At 37.4% G+C, this 26,396-nt stretch overlaps 2 protein-coding genes across 9 annotated transcripts in view; one reads left to right on the top strand and one right to left on the bottom strand.

The window, feature by feature from the left end:
* CASK (calcium/calmodulin dependent serine protein kinase) overlaps window positions 1-26,396 on the bottom strand; it is a 187,368-nt gene that overhangs the window by 63,523 nt on the left and 97,449 nt on the right. For all 8 annotated transcript variants that reach the window (XM_074534524.1, XM_074534522.1, XM_074534523.1 and 5 more), the window contains exons 6-10: window positions 17,762-17,864; window positions 7,627-7,802; window positions 5,358-5,480; window positions 2,926-3,009; window positions 1,264-1,363 (exon numbers count right to left, since the gene is read on the bottom strand). In XM_074534524.1, coding sequence (XP_074390625.1) covers window positions 1,264-1,363; window positions 2,926-3,009; window positions 5,358-5,480; window positions 7,627-7,802; window positions 17,762-17,864 — 586 coding nt within the window. The remainder of the gene's footprint in view (window positions 1-1,263; window positions 1,364-2,925; window positions 3,010-5,357; window positions 5,481-7,626; window positions 7,803-17,761; window positions 17,865-26,396) is intronic.
* Window positions 19,440-24,265, top strand: GPR34 (G protein-coupled receptor 34). Its single transcript, XM_005489015.4, has 2 exons — window positions 19,440-19,629; window positions 21,369-24,265. The coding sequence occupies exon 2, from the start codon at window positions 21,394-21,396 to the stop codon at window positions 22,534-22,536; it is 1,143 nt and encodes a 380-aa protein (XP_005489072.2). The 5' UTR covers window positions 19,440-19,629; window positions 21,369-21,393; the 3' UTR covers window positions 22,537-24,265.

Here is a 26,396-nt window from a genome sequence, read left to right as displayed (position 1 = left end):
CTTTCTTTAAAATAATAGGTGGATCCTTCACTGCAAGTACAAGTATCCAAAAGCTGTGTGGCTGAACTTAAACCACGAGGCTTTGATTTCCCATTTGTAATAAAAGATCTGAGATTCTCATTCATTTCTACGGGAATTATGAATGGTGTTCATGTCTAAGGACAAAGAAATGTTTTAATTTTAGTACTTGAAGTTGGATTCCAAGAAGTGAAATTGGAGAATTTCAACCAAGAAAAGTTGCCCCCATTCTTATGGGGCATATCATCCCTACATTAATGACATTTAAATAATTTATAAAAATTACTGGCTTAAAAGAAATAATGGAGTCAATACATAATTTTCTCACCTATAAAAATACTGTGACAGAGAATTATCACACGGCAGATCAACATACGCAATCAAGTTCCTGAAATGTCTTCCAGAGAAGTCAGTATACAGCTAAAATTTCCTGCCAGTACTCCTAAATTGTTTAGAAAAATTAAAGAGAGTCCTTTCGGTCTTAGATTTTTCTTAAAGGTTCATTTAAATTGATCCTAAATCCTAATTTTAGACCAGACAAACCAACCCAGACTTTTGCACTGCAAATATTTTGAGCAATGTTATGTCAAAATTAAGAAACATAACTAAGACAGGGCTGTGTTAGTTTAGGGACTGTCAGGTGATCTAAATTTCTTAATATGGGCTATGGACAAAAGGATTGCTTGGTCCTGTCACTGTCCTGTCCAAGGCCTAGATCACAGCACAAGTATTATCTTCCCCTTTGAGTACATCTATTGTCTCTCTCTGAAGATCTGGGGTCAGAAATACTGTCCAGTGTGCTTTAAACAGGACATAATCATATTGTTCTCTAAAACAGGAGTCAGGAAACTTTGGTACATAATGGCTTCTTTTTATAAGTAACTATTAATAAGGTATTACAGCTTTGCTCCTGCCTAAGAATTCAAGACAAAATTTCAATTGGCTTTTCTACTGAAGTAATATAAAGAGAAATGTGAGATTATAATATTATTTGTAATTAAGTGTGCATACACTAAAAAAAAAAAAATCAGACAGAATTTCTGTAGAAGCTTAAAAATGTGCCGAGATTTTCTCTCCATTTTTGCCAGCTGTGAATGCCATTGTGACTGAAAATTATTCATCCTTTCACATGTAAATGTTAACTTAATATTCACTTTTATGAAATCTCAAGAAATGAGTAAATACTTGGTACTCTGGTCAGTATGGACATTCTGACTGCAGTAAATACACTTTCTGTTAAAATACCTGAGGAGGTGGGGTCTTCAGAGAAGTCTGGCAGCTCTTCAGGGGGGTCACCATAGAAGGAGTTGAATTTGTGGCTTGACACAGCTGCTAGTACTGCCCCCTGAATAAAAATACCCACACAGTCTCAATTACACAAAGCAGGACAACAAAACATTTCCAGACCCCTTGGATCACTCAGTCTCCTGAGATCTCTTTGTTGACCTTTTCAGTGAAGAGCAAATACATTTTCTAGTCTTCACCTCTGCCTCCCTTTTCATAGTGACCATATCTAACAGAAAAGCTGGTGATACACTAATAAACAGTAAAAATATTCTTTGCAAGGGGATTCATCAGAACAATTCTTTATGTGAATGCATTTTGAAATAGTAATAGTGAAGCATAAATTCACATTGTAGCAAAATGTAAACAAAAGAACTAATCTCTTTATCTTTTCCTCTTACCTAGACTGAATGGATTAGCAGGAATAAAAATTCACTTTTGAAAGCAAAACACTATGTTTTTATTTTAGAAGTTGTCATAATTTGACACTGACAGCACTAGAATACTTTGACACCCATAATGCATCAATATAAAAATAACACAGTTATATAGACAATTGCTGAGCATTACAGGGGAATTTACAACCCCAGAAAAATGGTCACCTCCTCTGACATATATTTACTTGTTCAAGTAAATTACACTTTAACCACTTAGGTTTTAATGCCTCACAGTTATGGAAGTATAGATGAATTTCATGAAACATACTGCAGAACAGTGCTTTGGATAAAATGGCATTAAAAAAAATAATGAAGGTACAAAAGCTCAGGAAACTAAATATAGTGGCCTCCCCAGGAAAAAATTCAGGAAGTATCTGAAATTGCACCTAGAACAGGAATCAGGTCATATTCTAAAATGTACTAGATAACATTTCAATGAAAGGATTACCTGGGCATACAAACCACCTAAGAGAAAGAGCTGTTTATGGACTGTGGCAGCTGTGCATCCTCACCATCAGTCACACGAAGCTTTTGCAAAGCAGCAGCTCAGTGTGAATACCTGATTCTGAGTTTTATTACAAGTTGTAAAATAGCCCATGAACTGTAATGCTCCATGTTTCTGTCATAATTTTCTGAACCTTTCAGTGAATTCAGAAATGTTTCTGTTAAACATTCCATGACAGGAAGAGAAGGAAAACCATGCTGTTTAGGACTAGAATGTCAACATGCTTTTCAACATGGCTAAGAAATAAACTAGTATATAGTTAAACATAAATAGGATAAACTGAAGAGTATGTGTTTACTCTTCTTCCACAAAGACATTAAAAATTACTATGTCCCTTTTATTCTAAATGTAACACAATAATAACAGAAGTGATTGCACAATTCTCTCCAGTAATTCATATTACACAGAATTACTGAATTATTGAAGATGAAGACCTCATATACACCTTGGCTGATACCAGACAATTTGCACTGAAATTTGAAAACTATGCACTAAGAAAGAAAGAAAGGACAAACAGCCTAAGACATCATTTCAATAAACACCTGTAAAGGCCTGCTGCAACTTTTTATTTTATTGCTGACTTCAAAGCATGGATTTCTCTCAGCACTTTTTAAATGAATCAAGTATCACACAAAATTCAAGCTGTGTAATTATACTGTTTTAACACTACATTGAGTTTACCTTTAGTTTTCGTCTTGCATTGAATTTTCTCAACTGTTCTACTGTTTCTGGAAGATGAATCTTGTATGCATAGCGATCTCTCTCCTTGAAAAACCCCACAAAAAACAAACCAAAAGAACATTAAATACAAGCTTTTAATATTCTCTTGACACTAAGAAACCAGACAAGAAAAGTACCAGCTCATAAATAACCTAAGGAGAATGAGGATTTGTTGCAACTTAAGGAAAACTTCCAGAAATAAAGAGGGATTAAAGTGCCTTGAAAGAATTCTTAACTTGGGCCAAGGATATTTTATTTTTGTAATTGTTTCCCACCTTGTAGTAAGACCCCAGTGTTTTGTTTTACTGTTGTGCTGTCAGTCTGAGTCCAGCACTGAACTTCAAAGCAGAAAGCAGTTCTGCTGTTTGGAATTCACAAACCTCAGTGAAGGAACAAGTTCAAGCACTCCCTGACAGGGTGCTGGTACTGCAGGTGAGGTTGGGAGGTGGGGTACCTGTCCAACAGGGCAGGAAATACCAACCCAATGCCAGCCAGGGGATGGTACAGGAAGAATTCTCCATTGTAGGTGCAAATGAAAAATGTGCCAATGAACAACTGCAGTGACAGAAGGGACAAAACTTGCAGCAGCCATCTACCTTTTCCCCCTGAAGCTATATAAAAATCATTGATTTAATGTGTTTATCACATTCTTCTCCTGAATCAGAGTGAAAACACAGCAGTTCCTCCGTGGCACTAAAGATGTCTCTGTCTCAGGCTGTATTTGCTCCTATCTATAAATGGTTTAGAAAGCTCTGAGTCAGCAGAGCAGGCAGTTTATTGTAGGCAAAAATGAGAGGACTGACTGGTGGAATGCCTGGCAAACAAAGTTGTCATAAACTAAACCATGTGACTTCCAACAAATAACAACATGGTCAAAAAGAGACCACAGAGACCAAAAGTGCAAAGCTGCACAGGCAGAGCTTGCACATGCACATTACAGAATTGTCTTTTAAACAAACCTAATTAGCTTAGTTGCTCAACTAACGAAAATTACAGGTTGTCTGCCAAAATGACCCTCAACCAAGCTCTAGCTTTGGCATCTCAATGTGGGTATGCTCTTAAAGTGAAGAAAAAGTCCAATTACAAGCAGGTAAAAACTCCAATTACAAGCAGGTAAAACGAGATCATCTGTGTTTGTATGATATTCTGGGATTCCAAAACAGTGTTCATTTCCATACCCTTTGATATTTGACACACTATGTACATCCCAGACCAAAGACAGAACTTTGCCTCTTTTTGAGCAGAATGGTTTGAACCTGCAGTTTCCCAACACACAGAAGAGTTGCCATTACCACTGTCATTTCTGAGAGATGAACACTCCCAACCTCCTCTGATAAGCTAGATCATCCTGCAGCTTGGAATTCAAGAGTCAGAGGCAGACAGAGAGCAGAGAAATGGAAGAGTGACTCCATTCACTGGTGGTTGCACCATTTACTTGGAGGGAGAAGAGCATAGGATCCTGTTCTTCCCAGGTTCTGTCTTTGTGGCTTTCTCTTTGTGTCATGTAGAGCATAGAGATGGCAGCAGCAGACACCAGATCAGCCCCCTTTCAAAATAAGTGCCCTGATTAAATTAATGATATTATGACTTTTCTACCCTGGACACCCACTGTAGAAAACCAAAGCATAACTAAGGAAATTGTTAATTCATCAGCTTCTGCCAAAGAAAATACAGTGCTCTGAACCAGCACTTTTCACCTTTTAATTCTGCAGCATAACCCATCATTCTCGAACCCCAATGTTAGCACAGACTAGTGATGGACTGCTGAGAAGCTACAGGTGTATTTTCTCCTTCTCCAGTTGTAAACCTTCAGTGTGCAGCAACTACTCTTCCACTGGCTTAAAGTGTGTTGTAAATTCTGCCATCACTGAAAAATAATTTGATTACCAGATGTCATATAATTGCATGCAGTCACAGTGGCCTTGGGGCAACACTCCACTACTTCCTTCCCTTTTGGTGGGATATTTTCAAGAATCTAATGTAAGGAAGCATCACAGTTCAGCAGCATAACCTACAGCAGTAGAGTGCATGGCTACATGACTAACAGGAAAGAGGTTTAGATATGACTGAGCAAAAAGGAGATCAGAAATTACTTCTCTGGAGTTTGATAGCCACAGAGAGACACATTAACACCTTCTTTAAGCTTTATGTTATGCAGCTCTGCTCCCTGAACTCTGGTGCTGCTGAAGATGTCCAACTGAGTTTGCTCTTAAGCAAGAGTTTAAGCCTGGCAATTATCAAAATCTCAGGCTCTACTCCTAGAAAACATTTAAAGCATAATATCCCACATTTTGTACAGTTAATGCCTACTTTGAAAAGCTCAGAAAAACAAAGAAATCCATGGTTTTCTCTCTTAAATGAGAAAGTAGCATGTGAACAGCTGCTTTTACTACCTTTAACCAGGGGTGATTCAGTGCTTCATACACTGTTATCCTCTCTGCTGGATCCAGCATAAGCATGCGGCGCACCAGATCTTTGGCACTTTCAGAAATATGGCTCCATTGCCTAGGATTCATCTGATTAGGAGCAAGAAAAAAGAAATTAAATTAGTAATAAGAATGTACAAAAGAACTAGTGTTTATCTACAATAATTGCAGAGATTTAATAGTGGTTGGTGCTAGCAAACATTTCTGTGTAATGAACATAAAAGGAAATTTCTAAGCGTTTTAATAACTTGTAAAAATGGAACACTAGTTACTACTGAAATGGCACAAAAATTGAAAACATAAACCCTGACATGTCTTTATTATGTTATAATCACAGTGTAATTTCTACCTACTCTACATTCTGCTCAGATAAAAGTCACCACTCACTAGATACAGCAAAACATAATTAAGCTCTGTTTAATTGTTAATGACGCATATGATAAATGCAGAAATTAAATCTACTCCTGAAATCAATATATGGCAAGAGAATTTATCTGTTTCAACCCACAATTTCATGCCAGTGATTCTGGGAAAGAAGGGAATAAGGGAATGCCTGTTGTGAACCACGCTGATCCTGTCCTGAAGGTGCTGTGAACAATGCCTCTTTCCAATAAATTCCTTTCAACTTCACAACAGGTTAAGTTTTTCCACTAGGAAAATGAAAAAGTCCTTTTACTTCCTTTCCACAGGAAAGGATAAAAGGACAAGACAATACCAGCAATTTTATCACTTTCAGAGTAGAACTTTAGGAGAAACAATGTGAAGGATGATTTAGAATATATTTTCATTTTGTGCACATATGCAGGTTTGTGCCCAACCAGTCAAAATGATGGACACCTGATGCAACCATACCAAAGTAAGAAAATTCTTTATGTGATATAAAGGATAATATCCTTAAGGTATTTTTAGTATTTCTTTAAATTATGAAGAAGCTAACTTTTATTTAAATGATAGACAGCTAACTTTACAAAGTATTGAATGCAAATTCAAAATTATGACCAGACTCTTTTCAATGCTACAATCTAAACATTATAAGAGGTCCATTTTATTTAAAATAAGTATTTACAAAAAATGGTCACTTTGAATGGGGGCACTCAGCAATGTTATCTGGCTATGAAATGAACATTTATAGCTGTGATTAAATTTTTTTTCCAGCTCTAATGAAATGAAGGTAATTGCAAATTTGACAGGATTTTCACTGAATAGACAAATTACTGTGGAAACAGGAACAAAAAAGGAACTAAGGGGACACAATGTACTGGCTGTAGCTTTTTTTTTTTTAAAAAAAGAGAAGTTAACTTGTATCCTTCCAGAAGGTTTTAGCTGCTGAAGGGATTCCATAAAGAAATCTTCCATAAAGTGAAATATCTGTCAGTCTGTGCAATCCCAAAACTAGTGCTATGGAGAAATGCTGCTGTTTCCAGGATTATAGAATGGAAAAAATGAAATATGTGCTCCTGACCAAGTACAGTAACACTGCTGTCACTTACATTGTAGCAGGCTGATAAGGTGATGTAATAAATCAGACTGACAGACATCTTTGGAAGTTTTCATTTGTAATTTGCTCATGCACAGCTCATGTATGACCTTGGTCCAAAAGCTGATCTTAGACAAACCCACAGTGAAGTTTCAGCTTTAAATTTGTCTCTACAATGGTCTGTGGGCTGAGGCTGTGACAGCTTCTCTTGTGTGCACCCTGACCTGCCGTGGCTGCAAGTGGCTCCTGTTGAATCATCAGCTGCACTTTACTGTACCCTGCACTAAGAAGAAAAATGCCTGCCTTTGTAAAATAACATGCATTTTGTTTTAAATCAAGGCAATACGATGATGATGAATGTTTATGACAGCTGTTGTTATAAACAGACAACAGATCAAATTTTTGATCTGTTAGCTGATCAAAAATTTTACATGGTTTATAAATCTGAGGTTACAGCATGTTCTAATTCACAGCTAAACCTCTTGTCTTCCTACAGGGCTCAATGTACAGTTAGGGGCTGATTGTAACACCCATTTATTATTTTATCTGAGCAAATATTTCCATATTCTAATTCCTAGCAATGACACAAAACACATCAGGTACAAGACAGACCAAGAAGGGAAAATAATCTCTCTTCCTGTGTGACAGATTTCCATAAACTTTACATTTAAATCAGGCTAAATACAAACATCAACTTTCAGAAATGTTACCAACAGAGCTCATCTCTTTGGAAAAGGATTCATGTATGCTGTCATTTACCTTGTATTTGCCTTTAATAATGCCTTCAAATAATCTTTCCTTGGTTCCATAAAAAGGCAAACAACCACTTAGCAGGATAAACAGGATCACACCACAACCCCAAACATCTACAGGCTTCCCATATGGTTCTCTTTTTACCACTTCTGGAGCCATAAAGTGAGGTGTTCCTACACGTCCTGAATGGAAATAAAAAGAAAATTGAGTCAAAGTGATGTGTGTCAAACATGGAAATGAAGAATATCACTGCATTAAAAAAACAGTTTTAATAGATTTTGTTCATGGTTTATAGCTTTAAACACAATTTATATTTTTATATATATGTGGTGAGATAAATCAGCGTTTTCCCTTTTGCTTAATTTTTACTTTAATAAACTTAGGAATAGTCTACCCAAGCTGGCAGAATGTGAAACAAGACTTGTAAGAGCACTGGGACTCTTCAGTAAAACTTGCCATATAAAAGTAACCCATTAATTTGGACAATCTTTGAAACAGGAATTATTTAGAGAGCAAATACAGAGATGCTGTAGAGTTCTAGTCCACACTGATAACTTGAAAAAGTTGCATCTAATTGGCAAGAGCAGAGTCTGATGCTCTGCCCATACCTTGGCTGGTCTACTGAAACTAACAGCAAAAATGCAAAATGCCAGCAAATGTGGTACTCGTTTATTTGAAGAGGGCATTTCTTACTGCAGATGAAAAGATAATGCTAATTTCACAGTGCTTTCATTGAGTGTAATTAATGCTTTCCTATGAAAGCAAAATGTATTTAGCACCAACTGATCTTTTGAGCAGATAAAACTGATTAGAATAATCTCATTCAATTTCTATGTAACACATTAAGCCAAATAAAGCAATGAACATTTTTCCTCTCCTTATAAATGTTTCCCATTGTAAAGAGTTTTGTCTCCATTGTAAAAATTACGCTTGGAATGCTCAGGTTATCACTGACACAAACACTGCAGTCTTTGGACTACCCTGGTTCCACCAAATACCAACAGAAGAAAGAGAACATCAGTGTAGCAAACTTTCACCACTAGTACCTCCTTCATAAATTATTGCTGCTTATTACAGTGGATTTCAGGGGCTCCATTCCAGGCCTGCAGCACCTGCTGGTTAGGAGAGCCTAAAATGCAGCCCAGAGGATCCAGGGTGTTTGCAGGGCATGTATTCAACTCAATTTTGTCTTTGTAAAGAAACTCTTGTTGATCAACCTGTCCTGCTCACCCTTTGCAGGGGAGTCAGCCAAGTCACAGCACTGAGAACACCTGGGGGACTATTTGGACATGGCTTCCTCAGGAAAGACCATCCTTTGGTTATCCCACCTAATCCAGGAACTTTATCTGACCATGTTCTTTTAACTAGTCCTTTTTGGATTAAAGGATTAAAATATTGTCAGAAAGACAGCAGCTTTTCAACCATATTCTTAAGAAATAACACTGCCATTGTAAAACTTCTTCACATGGCTTTCTCTAAAACCTTTTTAATCCCAGTTTAGCAGGGAATTCCTCTGCCAAACAAATGTTAGGGATCTGTCTGTGACAAAGGGATGTTACCTCATCACCACCAGGCTAGGCTTAGGCTGGCTAGGCTAAACTGGCATCCTAACAAGTCCGTGCAGTCCAGGCTGACCTGACAGCAAGGGCCAGTTCCTTCATGAGCTAAAAAAGATTAAACCACCAAGATGCTGCAAGTCCAGCTCATCCCTCATATCACAGGAGGAGGAGGAAGGATATTTAGTCTGGACAGAGAAAGAATCCACAGAGGGGAAGATGAGTCATTCTTCTTGTGGGCTGGACACTCTTTGGAGGGGTATGGCATAATTTCAGCCTGAGAAACCTCAAAGGCCAATCTTCAAAATCACATATATGAGGTACAGAATTATCTCCTTACATGACTCTCTTTTAGATGCCTGGTGGAAGGGAAGACAAGGAAAATGGAAATCATATACACACACATCCAGTATGCATAACTTGCTGTGATTTTTTCTGCCTTTTTTATGTGCTTAAAAACTTTTATCTACAAAGTTTCCTCCTTTTTTTCCCCTGTGGATGCCATCATTGGTGACAGGAAAAGCATCAGCATTTCCAGCTCTGCATCAGGCCATGTCTGTGCATAAGCAGCAACACCTGCCTCTTCAAAGAGTATTTTTCTATCCCTCAGACTGCTTGTGTGATGTTTGTGGTGTACCTACCATAGACTGGAAACCTTTAACTCAAGGAGATGATCACAGACCACAGTGCTTACCCAGGTCTTGTTTGCCTCAGTAGGAACTTCCTGAGGCTTGGGTGCAAAGGAACCCATGTGCAATTTTGGAGCAGGTGTAATCTTTCTTAATGTTGAAAAACAAATTTTTTGTGGCACTAAAGCACACTTAAATATTTTTCATAAATACAAATGGAAAATTGTATATCCTCTGAAAATTCTGCCTTCCCACCATGCTTTATAATTGCTGTTATAAAATCTGACAAGTGTGGAAAAGAGGGATTACTCTGAAGACAAAGAGGGGAAATCAGCAGAAGACAAAATATCACATAGGGTAACAAGCTATTTAAAAGAGGCATTAAGGTACAGTTGTCTGGAAAAAGTAGCTAATGAAACCATGAACCTTAGATATCAAAGTTGACTTAATGTGTATTTTCAACAATTATGTACCAGCCCTCTCAGGTCAGGAACTTTCTGTGGTTTCAATAAGAAATTGCAGAGGCGAACATGGTGCAAAAATGACTGTGTGCTGTGAGAACAGCACTTAAAGGTTTGGTTTTTGGCTTTGGGGTTTTTTGAGTCTGCTGGGTATTTCAGTGAAGGGTAACCTCAAGAATATCTTGTGTCCTTGGAAACAACTACATTTTCTCCTGGTGTAAATAGCATATTTAGCAGCAACACATGCTATAAAAGCAATCCAATAGCATGATGGAGTGTAGGAATTTAGGTGTCAATGTGCTGGCACTGGGACTGCAGGGGTGAGGAGGGACTGTGAGGAGGGGCTGGAGCTGCCCCATGCCAGACACAGACAGTTCCAATGGGATCACTGCAGGCACAGCTCAGCCCAGCAGTCAGGACAGTGGTGTGAGAAAGCAGGGAAAGTGTGTGTAAGAAAGGGAAAGAAATCTGCCCAGCAAGTGAGGAATTGGGAACTGCCATTTCCCATCCTCCCTGCACCACCTGGGCTGGGGGTGAGTCAGGAGTGAGGGGCTGAAGCTGAACCTGGGAAGGTGAGGAGAGGAGGTGGTTAAATTTCTGCCTTTGCTTTCCACTATCCAAACCTATTTGATAATTCAAAGCTCCTATTTTGCTTCATCTGGTGACCTCACATCAGAATGTGAGGCTGCACCTTCACATGGTGCTCAGGTGCTCTTACAGACAAATGATGGTCAAAACCCAGCCCCTCTCTGATCATCACACATCTTCTTTCTGGTTCCCTGAAGTTAGAAGGTGTTTCTTCCACCATAGGTAGAAGAATTTGATCTTTGTTGGCCTGGTCCAAACTCAGGACACAATAAAAATCCACTTTGATGAACTGCTTGTTGTGGAGCAGAAGGAATAGAGTGGTTTAGTAAAAGGAAACATTACACAGCTGTTGAAGTCCCCACCAGGCTGCTGCCATAACCCAGATGAAAAATGGATGTTACTTAAAAGCAAACTGAAAAATCAGTGCTACTAAACCCTAATACTCACTTTAAAACTTAAAATGAAAACTCCATAAATACAAAATAAATGAAAAAGAAAATTAGTCTAGGTTAATGAAATCCTGTACATTACCACTGTGAGATTACAATTAGTGGAAACAGAGACAGATGTGGTTTTGTTAATGCTGATAACAGATCCCAATACTTTAGATGAGAGGGATGAAGTGGGTAGTTATGGTGTGGAAATCACAATTTTATGTCCATGAAAAAGCAAACCCAGAAGAAACGGAACTGTAACTGGTTGAGACTGAACTGTCCAACAGTCAAACAGGATTTCAAAATGCATATATATATATATATATATATATATATGTGAATATATACTGGAATCTTAAAAAGGCTACAGAAGTTTCTGGGCCAGCTGTTGTCCTTGTGACCACTCCACTGGGTTCATCAAAGGAGCAAATGATGATGTTGAAGTTATTCTAAAAACTGACCTGAGCAAGAACTATTGAGCTGCACCTTTGAACTGAACTTAGCTCAGGAAAATGAACAAAGTGCACACATGAACTTACACAGATGGGGAATTTTTCTATGTTGAAACTACAAGAACTGTAAGGAATATCAGTAACAGCATAAATACAGTTAATAGACAGCAAAGTTGTCTAAAACCATGGATATTCACTGCCCTTGAGCTCAAATATCACTTCTGCTGAAAATTATTTACCAGAAAATCTGCCTTCTAAACATGTCCAGTGTAAAATTTTAAAATTCTTCTCAACAGCTCACTTTTAAAATGTTTTAGAGATTTTCAAATTTTTTTTGGTATTTTGGGAGAAAGTCTGCACTTTTTGGAGGCAGTTTGAAAAAGAGCAGTAAGTAAAGGCACTTTTCTCTGAAACAGGTGACTTCTGCCTTCACAGGCTTTTTATTCTTCACAACATAAGCACACTCATGGATAAATTCAAATGACTGTGCATGAAAAAACAACATTTTAACTGAACATAGATTGTATGCATGCACACACACAGGATTTTTAGCTGTATCCATACATGAGAAGAAATCATATAGAAGACTGGAATCAATTTTCTGTCTGTGTCCATTTAGATTCTTTGTTCTAGAGCGGCATTAACTGAAAATCATCACTGTACAAAGACTCAACAGTGGCATGTAGTCCATGTGATACCTGCCTCCATCCATTTCACTGCAAATGCCTACACCAAAGTGTTTGCTGAGTCAGGAAGCACTCAGTGCCTGGACAGGGACATCCAGGTTACACTGGTAAGGATACCTTATTTCTAGAGGTAAACTTTCTTACCAGCCAGCTTTTAAGGCATGTTGGCTGCCTGTAAATTTATAAAGTTGCTAATTTTGCTTTTTTTTCCTGTGGATAAACAGAGAGCTTCAGTCTTCAGGTGCTGTCAATCTGACATCATTTACAAGCACTAAAGATAAATTTTGACTTACCTTTGGTAATTTAGTTTCTATGACTCTTTCCATATTATTCCAGACAATAGGGCTATGCTTTCCACAAGAAGAAGAGTATATACAGAGACCCAATCAGATTTTGTCATCCCTAAGGCAGGGGATTGATGACCAAGATATCAGAAGGAGAGTCTTTCAACAGCAGTAGTATCTGAACGATGTATAAGGAAACAACTGGAACAAATAATTTTTAGGAAAAAAAATGTGAGGTACTAATAAACATCACCATCTGACCTCTCACAATAGTGTAATAAGAAATATGCTCACAAATTAAGGTGTTTCTAAAAGAGTGGGATGTCCAGAATAATGTGGAAGGAATCAAAGAATCACACACAACAGATCAGAGAGGGCAGTACTTTACTACTATTAATTCCTTTCCACATTACTCCAGACAATAGAGATGTTTAAAGCAGGTCTACAGAGGAGATGAGTAGATTTAAAAAAAAAAAAAAAGGAAAAAAGGGGTCAGAAAAGGGGGTAATTTAGCTTCAGCACAGAAGACTGTCTGAAGAAAATGTGTTTAAAAGATGTATCAGCAGACAACTGGATCACTAGATATGTGTCCAGAAAACAAACAAAGCAAAGCTCACAGGTTAATGAGATTAATTATAATTCATTCAATAGCCTTTTCTGTCATAAAACTATGATGGAGGAAGTAAATCCTAATGATTTCTCAACACATTAACCTCCTGTAAGCACTCTCAAATCAGCCCAGATATGAAGTGACATTTCTGGGAGAACGTAAACCACAGCTGTATCTTTTAAATAAAACAAACTCTCTTAAAGGCAAAGCTGGGAAGTGAGTCACATTCTTTTATTTTTCAGGGAAAAAAAGAAGTGAAAACACTACCCTGTAAGATAAAGAAGAATAGTAGTGTAGGATCTCAGGCTACAAAATTTTACTTCTCTTTGGAAAACAAATGAAAGCTTTGAAATACCAGACTCTGATGATGAAAAGGAAAAAGCGTCTGTGCAGTATAAAACCCCTCCAACATTAAAAACAAACAAAAAAGAGTTTTCTAACCTGGGGTTTATAAAACTACCAAGCTCCAGTTTGATGAAGCACTGAAGATGCTGCCCAGAGTGCTGGCAGAAGTTCCACCCCTGGAGACATTCAGGATCAGGTTGCTCTGAGCAGCCTCATCTGTTGGAAGGCGCTCTGCTCCTAGCGGGGGGTTGGACTGGATGAGCTTTAAAGGTCCCTTTTCAACCCAAACCATTCTATGAGCATTTTTATATTGATGAGAACAAAACAAAAAATAAGGAACTCTAAAAAAATTCTGTCCCCTTTCCCCCCATATCATAGTCTTAATTAGAGGGAAATTTATGGCAATGCCTTCCTTTGCTGTTTTGGTAGTAAGTCTAAAAACACAGCTCACAAGGAACCAAGAGCACTTGGTATTTATGGGCTGTACTGACACTAAGAACACACAGTGTTCTCCAATAAGAGAATAATTGATATTAGGATACTACAGGATTTTGAGGCAGCCAAGGGCATCTAACTAACAATAACTAAAAATTAATACTGGACTGGATTAGCATTATGGTATCTGTGACATTTTGCTGCTGAAGGTAAAATGTGAAAGTTAACTATTGACAGTTAACTATCCCCAGATAAAGAACCTCATCCTCCTTAGGTCTATACAGTTATCTTGGCACTAGTTGAAACCAGGCGAAATTAAGTAGATTAAGTGAAGGAAATAACAGTTGTGAACTTGATGGTTTCTGTTCCTTCAGACTTTTATACCATATACTAGCTAAAAATCCCAAGATTTAGCATCTAAGATATTTGTTATCAGATAAATCTGATGTCACATTTAAGAAAATACTGCGACAATTCATGCTATGCTCTGCAAGAAAACTCTTCAAGGAAGGAGGCAGAGATCATAATGTGAGATTAGTCTATTAAATCACTGACTTCCCAGAGGTTCCACTACTCCAGCTGCATCATAACAATGCAACACAGACTGTTTACTGTCTTATGGAACTGTGCTGCTCCTGAAAGGAATTCACTTATAAATTACGATGTTCTCTAACTCCTGTGTATACTGCCAGAGGTCCTTTATAAAGTACTTCAAGGCTTCAAGTCACAATTTTCCACTACTGATCATAAGAACTGAAGCAAGAAGAGACCTTCAGAGACTGGTAGCTCATGAAACCTATTTCCTCAAGCTCAGATGACAACACATGTATCTTAGCCATTTATTGCAGCTTAGGAGCAAATGGAGTGGAACAAAGAATATTTCCTTACATTTCCCCCTCTGGCCTTATGAAGAAATGAGTTATGGCTACATACTTTTTGGTTTTTGTACTTTATTTTACTTACATAAAGTAAATAATAACTAATAATGGAACTTTCTTAAAAATAATGTCAACTGAGTTGTTATCTGCTAAAATAGAGTCACTCCTAAAATCTCCTCCATACACATTTTCATCAATGACATCTAGGATGATGTCACAGCTTGTTCTCATGAGCTCTCTTACACTTCTGTAAAACAGCCATCTACCTGCTTGAAAGAAAGAATCCTATAGTTACAATCCTTCTAAACTTCACAAGTCTGTCTTTGGACTTATGAAAAAAGATTTTAATACCTGGGGTTTAATTTAACTCCAACACAAAAATTCCTTCCCCAGCAGTTTATGCACACTCTGATAAAGATGTCTTTGTCAAGTCAAAAAAAGTTACAGTCCCAAACAAAGCAAAAGCTGTAAGCTTGAAGGCTGGCTTCAAACACACTGAGGGAGAAAATTCCCTTTAGTTTGTTCTCCTGAGGCTACACACAATCTGGGATTGCCAGGCACAGGTGTGTCAAGGTGTACAGAAGTAGGAAAAACAGCACAAACAAAGCACAGAGGATGTCAGGTTAGCAAAATTATCTTAATGCCATGATAGATTTCATTTAATAGAGAATTTCTTTTTTTTATGTACTAACCACCAAATGCAGGCATTGCCATGCTAAAAGGGAAATAATGCTATGCTAAAAGGGAAATAATTGACTACGTCAAGAGGAATCAATGTTTTTCACTAAAAATTAGAAAAGCAATGTGAAAGTGAACAGGTTGGTTATGATGCTGTTCAGACTTCTCTATTTGGAGAATTTCTACTTTTTTAAATGAGACAACTGAGAAATAAGAAGTGCCTCTAAATTATTGTTACTATTATGAAAAAACTTTTCCATATGAATAACACCCTTAAACAAATGTGTAGATAAACACCGATTTATAAGGAATTTATAGTCCAGTTCAAACAGCCAGTATTAACAGCTGTCAATATTTCATATAAAACATGTGTTATATTGTAAAACTGAATAAATAGGACCTTGCCAGCTCTGTGTAGGGAACTGTCTAGTAATTTGTCTTCAGGTAGGGCTCTGGCAGGGAAAAGAATTGCCAGACAACAGAAGTAGTTTGTGCTTAAAAGACTGGAATGGAAGATGAGGAGAAAGAGAGGAGTCAGTTAAGGAGACTTTCCAAAGTAAATAAATGGAATGGAATTATTCTGGATACTCCTGAAAATGAGTGGAATTTGAAGCTGAAAGCTACAACTGCCAATGAAAAGGCTGCAAACTGGAGATGCCAGTTGAGAAAAAGGGAAAAAATAATTGTGTGAAGGCAGACCAACATGGCAGCACTTGAGGTGGAAGAAGCAAAAGATACTGAGAAATATCACAGTGATGAGGTTTGGGATCTTCTGTGAGAGCTGCAAACAGAACCCCCAGCACTGATCACTGGGGCAGGGTGAGCACAGGAGCAGTGAGTGGGATCACAGCACTGGGCACAGTAACACAAAAGGAAGGTGATGGCAAACTCCAGGAAAAATGCAGTAATTTTTTTTTCAAAGTTGAACTTGAATGTTTCTTGCTAGACAATTGGTAATCTGAAAGTACACTGCATCTGACTACCTCCAGAAGAGTGACTGAAACAGAAGGAGTGGGTAAAGTTGCTCAGCAGAACACAAAGAAGAAAAATGAGATAATTAGACACAAAAGTGTAGAAACTGCCACTAAAAAAAAGCAGTGACTGAGGTACAGATAATTTGAGTAACACATGAAAAGTAAAGAAAGCAATGACTTTTTTATTACAGCTTAACTGAATGGGTATTTTCTTGGAAAATATGTCTCTAGTTAATAAGATACTTGGATATTTCTAAAGTATCAGCAATATCTGGAAGGAAATGGAAGCTGTTGATATGTCTATATTTGATTTGCTTTTTATTTAAAAAATGTACAAAACTCAAATTGACAGAGAATGTTAAGTGATTAAATTAGGAAATCTGAGATTCTGAAGATGCATGGTACTGAAGAAAGTTATTAATTCAGAAGAAAAAATATTAAAACTAACAAAATGTTTTGTTGTGGTCTCCTACTCTGGCAAGGAAAGCATCAGAAAATTGATTGGGTCTTCATCTGTGCAGGCTGATTAAAGCATAACCCTATTGTCTGGAACAATATGGAAGGCAGCTAGAGGAAATAAAATCCACAGAAAACAAAACACAGTCAAAAATATACATACGTATCAAGATATTGATGTCTTATGCAATAATTACAATGAAATTTTAAAACACAGAAAAGAATCACATGTGAAAAGCAGTAAGATTTTGCTATTAACCAGCACAGCATTCTGACAGGAATTGCCTATCCAACAGGGCAGCACTGAGGACGCTGCAGTAAGTCCTTACTCAAGTGCTTCAATGACTGCATTTTTATTTTCTTTGCTTTACCACGCATGGCAGAATTAAGCCAAAGCTTGTATTAAAGTGGAAAATTCTTTGGGTATTATTAGTTTTATTTTTATCAAACCAGCATGAGCTCCTGTTGAGTAACATTTACAGGGATTTAATGTTTGAATGCACATTACATTCCACTACCAATTTAGCTTGGCTGTGTGCATTTACCATGTTAACTTAGTCTGTAGTGAAATATTATTTTTGAGCTCTTGTTTTGCAGGCCAGGCTGTGTCAGAAGAACAGAACTCTGCAGTACAACATGCACAATACTAAATAACTTAGAAGGAAAATTTCTTACCTCCAGCAACTAGCCCAGACTCTCCTAACTGAATTGCTACTCCAAAGCCACCAAGCTTTACTGGGGCTGAATTCTCTTTTGAGGCAAGCAGTACACAGTGTGGCTGAAAAGACAAAAATCCAGACAAATTATTACACTGTTTGAGAAAAACAATCTGTAATTTAGCACTTATTTTCATAAAGCTGAGAGCAGAGGTTAGATTTTGTTTTTTTAAAAATAATGTCTCAATTTCAATAATCTTCTTTTCTGCATGGACTTCTCTTTCTACATTGGCTTCCCTTCTATTGCCCCAGGCATAGCAAAATCCTTTCAGAACTTATCAGAACTAGCAAGGAACACAAAGTGAAATCATGATTCAATGGAGATAAAAAACTCATGTGTATAATTTCTTACCTGGTATTACTTTTCATTTTTGTCTTCCATCCTATTAACCCTTACACTGTTTCAATTCCCCAGCTGAAATATCCTGCCTATGATATGTTTTGTGGGGTCTTATCCTTCCCACAGAGAACATAAAACTCTGTTTTGAGCCTGAATCACAGGATTCACTCAGCACTTCTCAAGTGCAGGAAAGAAAAGGAACACCCCTGGAACATTCCAGTGAGGGATATTCTTCAGGTGTCTAAAGTGGATTCCAGCCATAGCCATCTATATTTTTGATTTTCCACAAATAACAGTGAGGTGTAATATATATAAAAATGAAATAACTGAATTAATTATAATTATATAATAAATATATAAATGAAATAAGATTATACAACAATTCAGATGGGTACTGACTGCTGCAGGAGGAAGGAACGTACAGACAAAATCTATTAGAACACAATTTGGTATTAAATACACATACCCAAACAATTGCATTTAATGTAGAACTTCCTGCATTTACTCAAAGCCTCTCTTTTCAATACCATATTACTTAAAATGAAGAACCTCAAATTTGTATACTACTTCCTGAGAATACATTACTGCTTAAATTGCAAAACTAAGAACTCAAAAAAGTGCACAGGACCTACCAGAAGTTCCTTCTGACTACCTCTGAAGTCATCATCTCTAACTACCCACGTGTTTTTGTAAAAGTTTAAATTATATGAGAACAAAGACCTTCAAAACAATGTCCTTGACATCTTCATTTAATTTAGGCCTAGTCATATTAGGTCTTCTAGAATCCACTCCTAAATTTCCAATTTATAAATGTAATTTTCAATTCCTATGCACCACTTGGAAGAGTATTAGCAGGTGGTATTATTGCTGCATATTGTATTTCACTTCTGCCTTAGTGAAATGGTTCAGATGCACACTTTGGGTACTTTCACATCCTCTTGTCACTGTCATTTGGAGTGAGAAAGAATTCTAAAATTCTAATCCCAGGCAAGGAGAAAGGTAGATGGGAGAACTATATAAACATTTACAAAATGTACCATTACCCTGTGGTGCTGACTTATCTTTACCCTCTACTGGAAAAAAGTGAGACTACTTCCACGAAGTATTAAAGAGATGACAGATAGTACCAACATCATCATCACCCAAAAAACCACTGGCACAGCTCACCAGAAACAAAACCTCTGAGAAAAAAACTTCCAATCTCCAAATCAGAGCAAAACTGAGAAAAATTGAACACAGAACCTTTCTCACCAGAGCCCAAATAAACTGGGTAGAGCCAGATAAAAACGTCTTTAAAAAAACAAAGCAAACCAGTTGCAACACCAGTTAAAACTTCCCCCTGTTGCCAATTGTACGAGTCAGCTGGAGCTTGCCACTTTCAGAGAGAAGCTGCTGCTGCAGCTTTCTAATAAAAGGACCTGCACGTTTCTCCTCCCCATCTTCACCAGTGCTTTTGAGAACCAGCAGAACTTCTTAGCACATAAATGGTAAGTAAATTCTTTTATACTTAAGCTATAGTTCTCTTCATTGCAATTCTCTTAATATCTAGGTTTAAGCACATCTGCTTGCTTACAGGTGACACAACTTACGAGAGTGAAAAGTTTGTTCCCAATCCGTTTGCAGCGTAACCCAAGTTTCTCTCTCATTGATCTAAACTTCCTTATACAAGCCCCCATATCAAACATTTTCATAGAAAAGCAACTTAAACATGAAGTCATTGCAGTAGATGGGTTAAAAAATATATATGAAAACATTGCAGTTTGAAATCAATCTCTTGAAATTACTTGCCCTGACAATATCAAGTGACAAGTATGAGAACAGCTGGTTTGGAAACTGCTAATGTACCAGTTTAATGTAATTGTAGGGCCAGACAACACAAGATGTTAAAATATTTTAGACTCTACTCTCAAGAATTCAGATTCTGTAACTACATTAGGTCTTCTTAGAATTTTGCCCAAAGTGTTGCCATTTTCACTGCTGTGGCTGCACCACAGAATTAAATGTAAATTTGCATTTTTCAAGACCTAGCACGCAAATTGCATGGCCTAGACACAGAGCTAGCATAAAATTTATTTTATAATTACATATACAGCAGTATGTATATGGTTTTTTTTTTTTTTTTTCTGTAACAGTTACCAGAAAACTAAGTGCAGAGTGCTAAAACCACTTCTGAAAATTTTTGTGAGATTATAGGAAAAAACATCTTTCCTCTGTAAAACTAAAATATTCTAAATAAACTTTTGTATGGCATTTCTTGTTGCTATGACAAACAAGTCGAAGGCTAAAGTTTTATCATTATTTATCAGTAAACATCTCTCTAAACGCCTTCATGTGACGGCTCTGCAAACCACACACTTTTGGTTTTCCTTTGTTGGCCAAGACTGATTTTCCTCTTTCACATTTTACCTTCCTGGTCAGCAATAGGCTTAGTGAAATAAAAACTATCCAATGAAAGCAAAGAAAAACATGAAAACAAGAAAGGTTTGTAAACAACCTGTTACTGCATTCTTGTGATTTCCAGCTAATAGTAGTTTATTTGTGTAATACTGATTTGTGAATAGTCAAGAAAAGGAAAAAGCCACTTACATTTATGTGAAGGTACAGATTATTAAAGACAAGCTACTGCAACAAATTGTCTCACAGTGTTACTTATAACACAGCACATAGGCAAATAAATATTACTAATTGATGAATGCTTTTTTAATTGAGAACCAGTGAGTCGCATGTGAGAGATATGAATTATTGAAAATTAACACAGATGAGTTTACACTTCCTTTAATATACTTTGTGTCAACACTGAGAATACTTAGCTATGTTTACCTGTCCCTGCACCTTAGATAAAATTTTTTCTGTGCTAGAAATCCTGGTCCCAAGAAGTGAATTTAAAAAGCTTATTTACTCTTATAAAGAAAATTCTTAAGTTTGCAAGAAAATGTAATAGTTGACTTTTAAAACAACACAAAACAGTAATAACACTGTAATTACAGAAATATTTATCTGTGAGTACTCTACACTATCTGTTCTCTCTTGCCTGCAGATTACCTAGACATATTATTTTATGATTTCTGGCCGAAACTTCCCCTATTCAGCTACACCAATATTTGGTGCATTTATTCCTTTTAGCTACTGCCTTTTATGTTTACATTACATTAGACTGTAGGCTATAAAGCAAACAGATACTTGAATGGAGATTTAATTCTTAAAATATCTCTTTGTCTTTTTGCAGAACAGCTAAAACCCCTTTTCAAACGATGGATGCAACTTCAGCTGCTATACCAATCATTGGGCCACACAAGCAAGAATTCTGGAGTAACCAAACCAACCTGACCATAAATGCCTCAGAAAGTCACAATCATGCCAGCTGTTCCTTGGATGACAACAACTCACTGTCACTTGCTTTGATAGTTTTTTACTCCATTATTTTTGTTGTTGGATTGGTTGGAAATATTGTAGCCCTGTTTGCTTTCCTGTGCATTCATCAGAAGAGGAATTCTATCCAAGTTTACTTGCTAAACGTGGCTGTTGCAGACCTTCTGCTCATCTTCTGCCTTCCCTTCCGGATCCTCTATCATGCCACCAACCGCTGGATGTTTGGGCGGGCTTTTTGCAAGGTTGTGGGAACTCTGTTCTACATGAACATGTACATTAGCATAGTACTGCTGGGACTAATTAGTCTGGATCGTTATATAAAAATAACGAAGTCTGTGAGGCGTCCAAGGATGCTCACCACCACCCGGAGCGTGCAGATCTGCGTCACGGTGTGGGCCATTGCACTGGCAGGATTTATAGTGGTGGTTGCTCCATCTTTCTTTAAGACTGAGAGCAGCAACTCTACCAAGTGCTTTCATTACCGAAGCAAACAGAATGCAGAAAAGACAGAAGCAATTTTAAATTGTATCACTGTGCTGATTTTTTGGATTGTTTTTTTCCTTTTGATACTTTCGTATGTTAAAATTGCCAAGAACCTTCTGAAAATTTCGAGGAGAAGGGCAAATTTTCCCAATGCAGGAAAATACACCAAGACAGCAAGAAATTCCTTCATTGTTCTCATAATTTTCACCATCTGTTTTGCGCCTTATCACATGTTCAGGGTTGTCTATATCACATCACAGTTACAATCCCCATCCTGTTACTGGATGCAGGTCATTCACACGTGCAATGAGGTGATGCTCATATTTTCATCATTTAACAGCTGCCTAGACCCAGTCATGTATTTCCTAATGTCCAGAAGTGTCCGTAAGACTGTATTCCAACTGATTTGCAGAAAACTTCATGGAGAGAAAAACCTAAACCTGGAGAGCACTTCAGACATAAAACTTGGCCAATATGCTCAAGAGCGATTATCCAGCACCACTCCTCACTCCAGCTACTCAAGGAAGAAGTCTGTGATTTGAATGTTTAAATGGATCTCTGTCACTTCAGGTCACCAATTTCAGATCACAAAATCCTCTGCTCTAGAGTTACTAATTCTGCCTCTTTCCTCCTGTTAAGAAAAACGAGAAGTCGTACTTCTGGCTTGTGAAAATGAGAAGTTACTTTTCAGAAGAATTTTTTCGCTCTTGTTTATCCAAGAAAACAAATTAGGAAGTTCTCAGACTTTTTTGTGTTGGACTAAACTAGAACACTAACTCTTTAGGGATATTTCCACAAAGGGGTTTGAACCTGTAAAAGTAAACTTGTATATATACATTAATATTAGTAGCTTGTGTGTGTAAATAATGGATGAATTTTGCAAAAAGTAAATTCTGTCCTATTTGAAAGATTTTTTGTATTTTAGATTTTTTTCTGTTTTAATAGGTTTCCAAGAGATCAGTATTTTTACTACATTTATAAATGCATTTTAAAATAAATATTTGAGAATTTAGTAACACGTATCTTAAAAATGAGGTGAAGAATACAACATCAATTCAGTTTTAAGTACAGAAGACACTCTTAGTTTTATTAAGCAGCAAAATTAAAATATTCAATCCTACTAAGACATTTGTTATTTCCAACATTTTAATGAATGTCAAGGTCAAACACCTGAGGAAAAGCAAGCAACGCCTTCGGAAAATTCTAAATAAATGAAGGAGAGATGATGTGGGTATTTCCTAAGATTTCCTTCAATGTGACAAATTTGATGACAGCACAAAGTAGTTCAGCAAGGAACATCAACTCACAGAGCGGAGCAAAAAGATCAGCCAGGCTCAGGCACTGCTCCTAGATTCCAAAGCCACACATTCCAGCTGCATGCTTCCTCCCTGGCAGGAGACTTTTCTTTCCATATGATTAAAATAATCTTGATAATTGCTGATGCCATGTAAACAGCAACGTGATGACAACCTTTCATAGCTACAGCTACGTTCTCAGATACTAAACAGCTTTATGTATTTAGGCACAAACAAATTTCAGACTGTAACATTTCTCAAAAACCAGAGAGCTGAAGGTGGAGAATGTCTGGCACCAAGATGACTAAAGCAGCACAACCATGAATAAATTAAATGTCTGGCATAGCAGAACAGAAAGGTGAAAGATATAGAGGCCAGACATCAAGCTCTGTGAAATAAGGATTTATTGTCTTTACACACACAAACAATACTGCTCAAATAAGTAGGTGTAAACAAGTTGGTTTTAATATGACTACCAGTAACTTTTAAAATGCATCATGTGACTGTTAATGCCAAATCTGTGCCAAAATGTGAGGGTTTTGACTAATTTCATACAATATTCTGATTTTACAGAAGATACTCATAATACTCTAATTGAACAAAGTAAACATAAGGCTTCACCTCAGCTAGATATAAACTTGGTTTAATTTTGATGTAAATTCATATCATTCAGATTTGATGGAACTGGATATAAACATGTCAAAGAAATTACAATGACTAGCCAGTAATTGTTTTGTTCTGCCTTTTTTTTTTTTTAATAAAAAATTAGAGGGTTTCCTTATCTTCAAAAGAAGGATTCCTAAAAATGTGTAATTTCATAAAAATATGATGGTAACTGACTTTTGCTTAAATATTGCAGCATACAACAGAGGTGTTTGTACAATAATTTCTGATTGATTCTCACAGAAATTGCATTTCAGGATCTTTTATCTATAATTTTGCCATCCTATTCTATTAAAGCTTCTTTTGTTTTGTATTTGTCCAGTGCAATTTTATTATGCAATACTGTCATTCTACATAATGACATCAATTCTGGTACATCTAGTGGAGTTTATAAACCATAATTTCACAAGATTTATATGTTATCTCATCCTTTTTTCTTTTCTATGCTCATTCTGTGAGCAGTTGGTTGATGATAGTGAACAGCAGGTTGGGATGAGGGTGTGGGCTAGGGAATTCAGGAGGACAGACATGAATAGTAGCTTGAAAAAAATGTGATTTCTAAAATTCTTTTGAATGAAGCGTTAGACCAGAATTTTCATTCACAAGGTTTGTAATTCATGGACACAGCAGTATTGCCAAAATAAACTCAGATCTCTTCAGAAGATCAAGTAGTAGTACAGGGTTTTGATACTGATAATCCAAACTGCATTACATTAATCAACTCTCCAGCTCAGAAGTGAAAATCTGAGAAGGAACGGGTCTATAAGAAAATCTCTAAGGGCAGGCATGGCACAGAAGAGGGGAACAGGAATGACCACTTGATCTTGGCAAAGTGCAGCACTAAGGGAGCAGCAGTCACAACAAGAGACAACTACAAAAAACAATCAGAAAATACTTTTGGATTTCTACAACTCCATAAATCAGTGCTTGAAGATGTAAGAGGCCAGATGTATCAACTGGCTCAGAATGGGATCTGAAACTAGACAGCACTGTCATGTAGGAAGCAGTACTACTGACCAAGAAACAAAAGTAGGTATATTTACTCATTAAAGAAAAAAAATAATCCTTACATATTTTTTTCTGCAATCAGTTTTCCCAGATTTAAAGGGTAATACACCAGGCCTTACAAGAAAATATTACTGAATAACAAACAGTCCTGAAACATCTTGGGAAACATGCTGAAAGCCACATTGTGACGTGTCAAATGACCACAGAATCAGTCACTCAAACAGCGTTTTACTTCTCCTCTTCCCAGTGCTTCCTGATTACCTGAGTCTCCAGAAGAATTTTAACATGAAGGTAATTCTATTTATTTTGCTTTCTGTATTTAAGGGCTAACTCAACACACATCCCTATATAACTGCATGAACCTCATTCTCCACAGATCTATAAACACATGAATTTCAGCTGATGTACCAACACGTACCAGTGTTGTGCTGGTTCTGGCTGTGGTCTGAGCTTGTGAACAGAAGCGTTGACACCCAGGGATGTTTCAGCCATTGCTAAGCAGCCCTTGCACAACAAGCAGGACTTGACTGTCCCTGAGAACAGCCCAGCAGAGACAGGCTGGGGGTGCACAAGGAAATGGAGGGGACACAGCAGGGACAGCTGGCCCCAGGGAGATCCCAGAGCACATGGCGCCATGCCCAGCAACAGAAGCCAAGAAGGAAGTCTGGCTGTGTTGCTATTTTTAGGAACTCACTGGGCACTGGTCAGGTGGGGTTGCTTTCTATCACTTGGGTTTTTTTTTTTTTTCCTTAAAGCTTATTAAACTCTTTCTCACAAACCATGAATTTCCACTTTTACCCTACTGGTTCTGCCTTCCAGCCCACTGGAGAGGAAGTAAGTGAATGTGTGGGATACAGGAGCTTTCTGGGATAAACCACAACCATCTACTTTGGTAGACACTGGCAGATTTGATCAGTGTTTCAGACCAAGTAGGAGGAAGACCAGAAGGGGGGGGTCTGTTCTGCAGCACAGCAGCCACAAGAACAAGAGGGGGAAGAGGCAAAACTAATAAGCTAGGTTTGTCACTTTTACCCTTTTGATTCTTCCCATCCCACTGAGGGGGACTGGGTGGGCAGCTGTGAGGGCTCACCCACCTACCAGCGTTAACCACAACATCAACTTTCATTTTTGCCCTGAAATTAAATGCAATTATGGTTTTTACTAGCAAACTGTTTCTGAGAAGAGACAAACAGAAATTATAAAAGAGGAGTGCAACTTATACCACTGAAAAACAAGTGAGAATCCTATTATTCCCAGAACTGGGAGGCTCACACATGGAAGATTTAGTCTGATGCTCTGACAGCACACAAGGCTATGAGAGACAGTGTCAAAGCCTTGCTCAAGTTGTGAAATTCCACCACTGGGAATTTCCTGGCTTTTGTGTTTTTAGGGCCAGAAAACAAGCTGTCTGCATATGATGAAATGCAACATCTGCT

Source organism: Zonotrichia albicollis, chromosome 2 (assembly GCF_047830755.1).
Source record: "Zonotrichia albicollis isolate bZonAlb1 chromosome 2, bZonAlb1.hap1, whole genome shotgun sequence".
NCBI lineage: Eukaryota > Metazoa > Chordata > Aves > Passeriformes > Passerellidae > Zonotrichia > Zonotrichia albicollis.
Note: the sequence above shows the minus strand (reverse complement) of the source record. Positions and strands in the feature narration are given on the sequence as shown.

Coding starts and splice junctions, on each gene's coding strand:
- GPR34 (XM_005489015.4), top strand. CDS start 21,394: ATGGATGCAACTTCAGCTGCTATACCAATCATTGGGCCACACAAGCAA.